The sequence below is a fragment of the Rhinopithecus bieti genome, unplaced genomic scaffold (assembly GCF_001698545.2).
Source record: "Rhinopithecus bieti isolate Rb0 unplaced genomic scaffold, ASM169854v2 scaffold_24392, whole genome shotgun sequence".
Lineage (NCBI taxonomy): Eukaryota > Metazoa > Chordata > Mammalia > Primates > Cercopithecidae > Rhinopithecus > Rhinopithecus bieti.
The window spans coordinates 3,849,993-3,860,316 of record NW_016812542.1 but is presented as its reverse complement, the minus strand read 5'-3'; the positions used below and the strand labels follow the sequence as shown (position 1 = coordinate 3,860,316).

General features: G+C 52.6%; 1 protein-coding gene across 1 annotated transcript; it reads left to right on the top strand.

Moving 5' to 3' along the window:
- Positions 1-6,182: 6,182 nt before the first annotated feature.
- Positions 6,183-10,064, top strand: PHLDA3 (pleckstrin homology like domain family A member 3). The gene is made up of 2 exons (XM_017896482.1): positions 6,183-7,262; positions 9,381-10,064. Exon 1 carries the CDS (start codon positions 6,817-6,819, stop codon positions 7,198-7,200), a length of 384 nt encoding a protein of 127 aa, XP_017751971.1. The 5' UTR covers positions 6,183-6,816; the 3' UTR covers positions 7,201-7,262; positions 9,381-10,064.
- Positions 10,065-10,324: the final 260 nt, after the last annotated feature.

The window sequence follows — 10,324 nt, the reverse complement described above, 5'->3', positions numbered from 1 at the left end:
AGGAAAGTTATTGGGCTGGAAAGTGATTAAAGGGCTGAGCGTGGGAGGGGATTTCCACTGAGAGAGCCAGGCCCAGGAGCAAGCCTGGGCGGGTCGGCTGCAGAGTTGCTGCCCACTCGAAGTCTGTCGCAATGGTGCCCATAAAACCCAAGTCATCAGAGACTTTAAACCTCAGTTGGGTTTTTCCTTCTGTTTCCCTTTAGAAAAACAGAGATCCGAGGAAACCCCAAAGCCCTGGAACAAAGGGCTGTACATCAAAGGGGTGTGAGCAGGTCAGGAGAAGTCTGAGGGAGAGGTCAGTCCGACTGAGTCTTCCAGCCCCCAGCTCCCAGGGAGAGGACAGCAGTGAGGAACCTGTGGATTGGAGGGTGGGTGCAGAAGCCTGAAGAGAGAAGCAGGGTGGGGAGGAGCAGGGCTGCAAACAGACCCATTTTCATGACCCATCTAGGTGAGGAGGCACTACCTGGCCTGAGGAATCCAGGGAACAGGTTGAGGAAGGAGTAGTGATGTTTTCTTTTCTTGCCTATACAGGGGTTCCATAGCTCCCATAAACTAGCCAGGCTTTTTTTTTTTTTCAAATATGCACTAAATCTGCAAGATAGAATTTGACAGCTTTCATTTTACAGATGAGGAAACTGAGATCAGAAAGGGGAAGTGATTGTGTAAGGTGTCACCAAGCTTGGGCTAGGACACGGGAGCCCTGTCTCCTAGCTGAGTGCTCCTTCCCCTACACCAGTGGTTCTCACACGTGTGCATCAGAATCACCTGGAGGTCTTGTTAAAACATGGATTGCTGGGCTCCAAACCCAGGTCCGGGGTGGAGCCTAGAATTTGTATTTCTAACAAGTTCCCAGCTGATGCTGACGCTGCTAGCCTGAGACTACATTTTGAGAACCACTGCTCTAGACCCTTGTTATCTAAAGTATGTTCTGTTGACTATCAGCATCAGTGTTACTTGGAAGCTTCCAGAAGTGCAGAATCTCAGGTCCTACTCTAGACCTATTCCATCAGAATCTGCGTTTGCAAGATCCCTAGGTGATGTGTTTGCACACTACAGTCTGAGACGTGCTGGTCTATACCACACACCTCTTTCTGGACTGGGGGTCAAATGGAGGCAGCCTAGATGAGCCTTCCAACTCTGGTTGCCAGGGGATAATGGAATAGGAGCCCAGGGTCCTGTGGGGGAACCAACCCCGTTTTTATGTTCCCCAAGGTTGGGGAGTGGAGGACAGAACTCGAGAGACAGGAGGGGCTGCATGCTCAGCTCTGGGTTTGCTCAGTTCTGGTGTACACACCCCACATCAGGAGGCTCTATGTGCCCACCTTGGGGAATCCTGGGAATGCCTCGAGGCCAACAACTGCCATTCAAGCCTCTAAATCAACCCCCACTCTGAAGCCAGCCCTTGTGTTTGAAATTCTATTTCAAGAACATATGTAATACCTATGTGTTTATTTTGTTTTAAAAATATGCCTAATACATGAGTATGACATCGAAACCATATTGAAGCATGCTCATAAAATGACAGGCATTCTCACACTGCCCATCCCCATCCTGGACATTCCATAAGTAACTTATCACTGTGAATCCTGTTAGATATAACCTGTACAACAAAGATGGACTTCTGTTCATGTGTGGCCATGCTATATACCTTATTAACTTACTGTACTGTAATGTTTCCCCATGAAACAACATATTTCAGGCATCTCACCCTACGAAGCCCTGTGGATCTGTTTATTTTTAACTGCCGCACCGCATGAACATTTCTGTACTGTGCAGTTACCTAGATTTTTAGAGAAGCAAAGCAGTCACAGGATTTTAAAAAGTCAAACAATACAGATTGGCGAACAACAAAAAAATAAAAGTCTCTTTCTTCTTTATCCTTACCCAGAGAGACTGTTAACAATTTATTTTAAATTGTTATTTACTTTTCTAAACAGGGTCTTGCTCTGTTGCCCAGTTTGGAGTGCACTGGTGTGATCATAGCTCACTGTAGTGTCAAACTCCTGGGCTCAAGCCATCCTCCCACCTCAGACACCCGAGTAGCTGGGACTACAGGCATGTGCCCCACTATGGCTATTTTTAAAAAATTTTTTTGGAAAAACAAGATCTTACTATGTTGCCTAGGCTGCTCTCATACTCCTGGGCTCAAGAGATCCTCATGCCCTAACCTCCTAAGGTGCTGAGATTACAGGCAAACCATTTATTTTTGGTAGTTAATTAAAATACTTAATTTTTGTAACAGGTTTGGATGTATAGTAAATTTGAGCAGATAGAACAGAGTTCCTGTATACCTACCCTTCCTCCATAGTTTCTTCTATTATTAACATCTTGCATTAATGTGTACATTTTTTACAATGAATGAGCCTATATTGATACATTTACTATTAACTGAAGTTCATAGTTTAAGCTCACTCTTGTATGCTTCTGTAGGCTTTGACAGATGCATAATGTCACGTATCTACCATTATAGTATCATACAATCATACAAAATAGTCTTGCCTCCCTAAAAATCTCCTTTAACCATCTAGTGGTTTCCATTATTGTTTTAAATAATGCAGTTACATTCTTTTTATTAGTTCATTAACTCTAGATTGCATTTATCGATTCCCCATAATGAGAGGAGGGGAAACTATTGCATTATCCTTTTCCACCTCCCAGTTTTTGTCATGTACATTGCCATTTCATTTTCTCATCCAATAATTATTTGTTCAGTTCCTACAGTGTATTAAGCAATGTTCTAGGTGCTGGAGCCACAGGGTAAAAAAAAAATAGATAGGCCGGGCGCGGTGGCTCATGCCTGTAATCTCAGCACTTTGGGAGGCTGAGGCAGGTGGATCACGAGGTCAGGAGATTGAGACCATCCTGGCTAACACAGTGGAACCCTGCCTCTACTAAAAATACAAAAAATTAGCCGGGCGTGGTGGCGGGCGCCTGTAGTCCCAGCTGCTCAGGAGGCAGAGGCAGGAGAATGGCGTGAACCCGGGAGGCAGAGCTTGCAGTGAGCCGAGATGGCACCACTGCACTCCAGCCTGGGTGACAGAGCGAGACTCTGTCTCAAAACAAAAAAACAAATAAACAAAAAAACTCCCCGTTAACATAGAGCCTACAAGTAAAGGAGATAGACAATAAATAAGAAAAATACAAAGCAGTGGATGCTAATTATGTGCCATAGAGGAAAAACTGAGCAGGGAGGGGATACAGTGTGTGTATCTACGTCTATGGAAGGGGGTTGTGGCTTTAAACAGGGTGTTGGGAGAAGACCCCACTGAGAAGGTAATATGTGAACAGGGCTGAGTGTGGTGAAAAAATGAACCATTTGGTGATCTGAGGGAGAGGATTCCAGACAGTGAGGACAGCAGGTGCAAAGGCTCTGAGGAAAGAGGGTTGCCAAATTCAAGGGATGGTGAGGACTGTGGCTGGAGCCAGGGAGAGAGGAAAGTACAGGAGGTAAGATCAGAAAGTGAAGGACAGGTCTTAGAGGACCTTGCAGGCAGCATCAATTACTTTGGCTTTACTCAGAATGAGGTGAGAAGGCTCTGGTGGCTTTTGAGCAAAGGAGTGATATCATCCTTAGTTTTAAAGTGTTTGCGGTGTTAATGTACATCTTGTTTTGTTAATAAATTGTCTTCAACACTTTTCTTTAGATTGAGTCTAACAATTTATGATCACTAAACAGAATTTATATAAGATTAAGTAAATAGCCAGGCATGGTGGCTCATGCCTGTAATACCTACACTTTGGGAGGCTGAGGCTGGTGGATCGCCTGAGGTCAGTAGTTCGAGACCAGGCTGGCCAACATAGTGAAACCTCGTCTCTACTAAAAATACAAAAAATTAGCTTGACATGATGGCAGGCACCTGAAATCCCAGCTACTATAGAGGCTGAGGCAGGAGAATCACTTGAACCCGGGAGGTGGAATTTGCAGTGAGCTGAGATTGTGCCATTGCACTCCAGCCTGATCAACAAGAGCAAAACTCAATCTAAAAAAAAAAGGATTAAGTAAATATAGAAAACAAAAGCTATGTTACTTTTTGCATCTCTCTGGGTCTCATTCTTGCCTCTACCCCACCTTATTCCCATCTTTCTTTCCACCTTGTCCTGGGTAGCCCCCCAGAGGGACCCCTCCTCTCCACTTGTAATTCCTCCTTCTCACACACGTGTGGAGGTGGTGTGGCTCAGCCCTAGCTAGAGCCATTTCCAGCACATTCTTCCCTGGGGCCATTTTGTAGTCTAGCCTGTTCCAGCTGGACTTAGATTTACTGACAGGGCAGATCCGCTTTCCCTTTGGGGTGGGCAGAGGGAGGAGCCAGCTCTGGGTTGCCACCAGGGGACATTTTGTCCATCAGCCCGATGTGGAATTAACAAGTCAATAAGAATTGAGTAAGTGGTGGGGTGCGGTGGCTCATGCCTGTAGTCCCAGCACTTTGGGAGGCCAAGGTGGGCAGATCACGAGGTCAGGAGTTCAAGACCAGCCTGGCCAAAATGGTGAAACCCCATCTCTACTAAAAATACAACAATTAGCCAGGCATGGTGGCACATCCCTGTAATCCCAGCTACTTGGGAGGCCGAGGCAGGAGAATCACTTGAGTCTGGGAGGCAGAGGTTGCAGTGAGCCGAGATCGCGCCGTTGCACTCCAGCCTGGTAATAAAGTGAGACTCCATCTCAGAAAAAAAGAGAATTGGGTAAATATCTCTAGGGCCCAGCACTGCTCCACCCCAGTCTCCCGAGAAGGTTAAGTCAGAGCTCCTCTTCCAGGAGATGGGGAGGGATATCTCAGCAGGGAGGGAGGAGCAGCACCAGCCCACCTCGAGCTCCCTCCCCTGCTGCCCTCTGGGCCTCAGGAGACATCTGTCTTTGTCTCTTCTTTTATGCCATTGTCTACTCCCTCTCCTGGAGGGGCATTCTGGGAGTTAGGAGTTAGTTGTCATCACATGTATGTGTGTGTGTGTGTGTAAAGAGCTGTGGATGAGACACTGAGAGTTCCCTTCTCTCATCTCCTAACTTTGGGGCTGCAGAGGAGGGCACTCCTATCCCCACAACAGGACCCTCCCTGTGTCTGTTAGGCTCTGCTCTTTGGGCAGGAGGATGGCAACACAGGGTGTAAGTACAAAGAGGTCTTATTACTGTCATTATTACATATCATTACTCCTGTAAGAATCTATTATTAACATGTTGATGAATAGGCCCCTAAGAAACTGTGGGCCTGGAGGAACTGACCAAGATGGGGGCAGAATGAGGACCTAGGAGAGCCCTCTTCCAGTGCCTAGCTTAATCTCAGGATCCCCATCATTCTCTAAAGGGAATAAAAGTGGGGAGATGGAAGGAAGAACATTTATCGAGACTCAGATTTGCCAGGCCCTGTCTTGGGTCTTTCACAAATGTTATCTAACTTATTCATCAGGACAACTCCATGAGATGAGAATGAATTAATCCTCCTATTCGACAGATGAGGAAATTGAGGGAGGTCAGTAAAGTTGCCCCAGGTGGGTAGGACACAGCAATCAAGGGAGAAGAAGTTTGAACTCAACTCTGCAAAGCTCTTGTCTTTACACAATATTCTAGCCAGAACAGAAAGAGACCTCTCCCTCCGCGTTCCCCTCCAGTTCTGTATCCAGGAGAAGTCCATTCTAGGGGGAGGTTGAGGGAGGATAGAATCTGCGGAGCGGAAGGAAGCAGCAAGGTTGGAGCTGCGCTTACACATGGGACTGGCTGTGCCATCGGTCTAGCGTCGGCCCCTGGAAGTGTGTGCGGTGGAGAGGACCGCAGACAGTGGCATGCCCAGGTCACGGAGGGGGTCCCTCCTCCCCCACTATAAGGAGGGCATGAATGACCTCAAGCCTGAGCTCTCCTTTGTTGGCACTGGCTACTTTCTACAGGCCTCCCCGCGCAGTGCGTGCGGGTAGGAGTAGGAGCAGGTGAACTGTCCAAGCAGAGGCAGCGATCGACAGCCTCTCTTGGGTACTGCACAAAGAAATCGGCCGATGGAGGAGGAAGCCAACATAGGCTTGATGCAGAGGCTGGGGGCCTCATGGCCTGCCAAGTAGCCAGCAGCTGTCTGACGCCTAACATGCAACTGGTGCCACTGCGCGTTCGCCAAGCCCACCCCCTTGCTAGCAGCACTCTCTCCAATCTAGGAGATGCGCCTTCCCCCCGCCCTTCCCCGCCATCTCCCCTTCATTCAAGGCTTGGGGGAGCTGCGGTTCCGAGAAGCGGCAGACGGCAGCCAGAAAGCTTGGGCTGTTGAGTAAGCAGCCCCCTCTCAGTCCCAGCCCTCCCTGCCCCTCGTCCTGCGCCTCCAGTGAGCGACTGAGCCCCCGCTGCGGCCCCGCCCCCTGGGCTCTGCCAGAGCTGGTGCACTGCGCGGAGGGGAGGGCCGGCCGAGGCAGGAATGCGCGGCGGGCGGGCGGCGCAGGAGGCGAACAGCGGAACATGTAAGGGCACATCCCGCGAGCTGCCGCCCAGCGCGCAGACAGAGCCCAGGGGAGCAAGAGAACGGGCGGGCGGCGTGGCTTACGGGCTAGGGAGGCGCGGAGGCACCCGGTAGAGGCGGGCCGGCCTGGGCCAGCTCCGGTAGAGCAGAGGAGGCGGTGCCGGCTGAAGCGGGGCGGTGGGCGCGGAGCGCGCTGGGGGCACCCACGCCACCTCACCGGCAGCCAGGTGCTGAGGGCCGCAGTGCGGGCGCGCCGGGCAGTCAGGACGCAGGTGGGCAGCGCGCACGGCCAGCCAGCCCGGGGCGCCAGAATCCTGCGCTGCCGGGCCGAGAGTGGCGCCGCGCCCGCCGCAGCCTGGAGCTTTCCGCGAACCTCGGGGCCCCCATGACGGCGGCGGCGACGGCCACCGTGCTCAAGGAGGGCGTGCTGGAGAAGCGCAGCGGCGGGCTGCTGCAGCTGTGGAAGCGGAAGCGCTGCGTGCTCACCGAGCGCGGGCTGCAGCTCTTCGAAGCCAAGGGCACGGGCGGCCGGCCCAAGGAGCTCAGCTTCGCCCGCATCAAGGCCGTGGAGTGCGTGGAGAGCACAGGGCGCCACATCTACTTCACGCTGGTGACCGAAGGCGGTGGCGAGATCGACTTCCGCTGCCCTCTGGAAGATCCCGGCTGGAACGCCCAGATCACCCTAGGCCTGGTCAAGTTCAAGAACCAGCAGGCCATCCAGACAGTGCGGGCCCGGCAGAGCCTCGGGACCGGGACCCTCGTGTCCTAAACCACCGGGCGCACCATCTTACCTTCATGCTACCCACCACCTCGGTGCTGAGGTCAAGGCAGGTAAGCCCCCCGGGGACTGGACCCTCTTCTCTTCTTCCCTTCCTTCTCCTCTTTCCCCTACAGAGAGAATGAGGACTAGCATTCTACTTCACAGCCGGACAGTCTTAGGGGAGGTTCCTGGGGCCAACTGAGGGCATGGGAGGCCTGGGCCAGTGGCCAGCCCAGCAGATCCGGACTTTACCCTGAGGTGCCAGGTCGGCTGGTCCTGAATGTGACCCAGGTGTCTGAGAGGAAGATGGAAGCCCTGGGAGGGGGACCCCTGGGTGGGATGAGCCTTCCTACAAGTTGGTTCAGCCCTGACTCAGGTGGAAGGAAGTAGAGAGAGTCTGGCCTGCAGGTTGCCCCAGGCTGTGGGCCTGTGCTTTCCACGTAGAGCAGGGCTCCTGGACTTCGGCTTTCTGGCAGCTGGGGACAACTGGGGACAACTGAGGGTGGGGACACAGATCGTGGAGACAGACCCTATTTCCCTCTAGGTTGAATGCTTGTCATAAAGTTTGAGCACTGAATTGATGTAGAAAGACAGTATCTCTCAGTTAGCGAAGGCACCATCAAGCCTTAGGAATAGAGCCAAGGAGTCTGGCCCCCGAGGTAGGGCCTTAGTGGGCTGGCTTGGCTGGACTGGGCCTGAGGGATCCAGCTCCTCCTGTACGTGTGTATGTGTTTGTTGTTGTTGTTGGTTCTTGAGACAGAGTCTCGCTGTGTCACCCAGGCTGGAGTACAGTGGTGTGATCTTGCTCACCAGCAGCTGCAACCTCCGCCTCCTGGCGCTCAAGCAAATCATCCTGCTTCAGCCTCCAGACGTAGCTGGGATTACAGGTGCCCACCACCACACCCTGCTAATTTTTGTATTTTTAATAGAGACGGGGTTTCGCCATGTTGGCCAGGCTGGTCTTGAACTCCTGACCTCAGGTGATCCGCCTGCCTTGGCCTCCCCAAGTACTGGGATTACAGGTATGAGCCACTGTACCCGGCCTATATATATATTTTTGAGACAGGGTCTCTACCTGTTGCCCAGGCTGGTGCAGTAGCATAGTCATGGCTCACTGCAGCCTCAACAGCTTCAACCTCCTGGGCTCAAGCGATCCTCCCACCTCACCCTCCAGGTAGCTGGGACTACAGGCACACGCCACCATGCCTGGCTTTTTTTTTTTTTTTTTTTGTAGATTTGGTTTTTCCCCACATTGCCCATGCTGGTTTCAAACTCCTGAGCTCAAGCGATCTGCCCACCTTGGCCTCCCAAAAGTATTAGGATTATAGGCGTGAGCCGCCGCACTTGGTCCCCATTCTTGACAGTGGGTTTTGAGCCCTAGGGCTCGCTGTTGGGAGAGCAAGGGAACTGGAGGATGGGCAACTGCACCAGAGGCTAGGCCACTGATGCCAAGGGGTGGGGGCCTAGCTGTCTACCTGCTCCTGAGTGCCAGTCAGGCCTGGCTGTGCCAGGGGAGAGGCTGGAGGAGGGCATGGGGCACTGGGGCAGGGTCGGTGGGTATAGGATGGGATCATGAGTTGTTTGTGATGTCTTAATCCTCTATGAGCAGTAGGGCAGGGAGTGGGGGGCGGATTTGTGGTCAGGAAGGCCCAGGGGAGGGGCCAGGAATAGAATCTGGAAGCCCTGGCTCTCAGCCCTGTGCCCTCTTCCCCAGATGCCACTCCCTTCTTGTGAGAAGTAGGAGTAGCGGTGAGAAAGGATTTAGCCTTCCTTCTATCCTTGATTTTTCCAGTGGAAACCTAGATCCCCCCTCCCCACTACCACCTCCTAGGTGACCTTACCCACCTGCACGCATCTTCAACAATAGAGAGTCCTAGTGAGCCTGGGGCCCCATCTAGTGCCATACCCCACTTTGATGGTCCTGTTAACGCCCTCCCACATTGTAGTGAGAGTTTAGTTGAGAAGTGGGGTGTAAGGCAGACCCCCTGTGGTGAGGATTGATCCACGTCGATCCTCAGGTCTTGGGGGCCTGGGAGGAAGCAGATTCCCTTGACCACAGTATGTATGCAAAAAATATTTTCCATGTTTATGGAAAAGGCTGGAAAGTGCTGGTGTAAAATGCCCAGCTCATAATAGATACTCCTTTCCCCAGTGTTGCCCCTGCTCTAACTGCTGTTCTTTCTTGCCAGCTTCGTTGTTCCCTCTGGTTTGTGGGGGCACGGCTATGTTCCATGTGGCGAGGTGGAAGGCATGGGCGTGTGGAGGAGGCACTGGAGCTGAAGGAATGGACAGACCCTGGGAGGAGAGCAGAAGGCTTCGCAGGGCTGAGGATGAAGATTCAGCCCCTGGACGGTCCCAGACTCTCAGGACATGCCCAGCTCAGGGGCTTCGAGCCACAGGCCTGGCCTCATATGGCATGAGTGGGAGCTGGCATGGGAGCCCCCTCCCTGCTGTGGTTCTGCCCTCTGTCCTGCAGACTGCTCTTAGCCCCCTGGCTTTGTGCCAGGCCTGGAGGAGGGCAGTCCCCTATGGGGTACCGAGTCAACGCCTCAGGAATCAGGAGGCCAGCCTGGTACCCAAAGGAGTACCCAGGGCCTGGCACCCAGGCCCACTCCAGAATGGCCTCTGGACTCACCTTGAGAAGGAGGAGCTGCTGGGCCTAAAGCCCACTCCTGGGGGTCTCCTGCTGCTTAGGTCCTTTTGGGACCCCCACCCATCCAGGCCCTTTCTTTGCACACTTCTTCCCCCACCTCTACGCATCTTCCCCCCACTGCGGTGTTCGGCCTGGAGGTGGTGGGGGTGCGGGGGGTTTGGCCATTACCATTTCATGTCTTTCCCCAAATGAAGATGCCCTGCAAAGGGCAGTAACCACACAGTTTGCCGAGTGAAATTCTTTGCCCACAAAGTCCCAGGGCTTGGAGCATCTCTCTTTATCCGTATTCTCCCAATTTGCAACCCATTCTGAAATCTCCAGCCTGGATAGGCAGAGACACTACAACCCCAGTAGGCAGGGCCTCTCTGGTCCTAGAAAGGAGGGCCTATAGATTCTGGACCAAGGGATGTCAAGCTGGTCAGTTCAGTCCCTATAGATGCCTCTTCTACAGGAGGCTACCCTGCCCCTGCTACCCTGGGA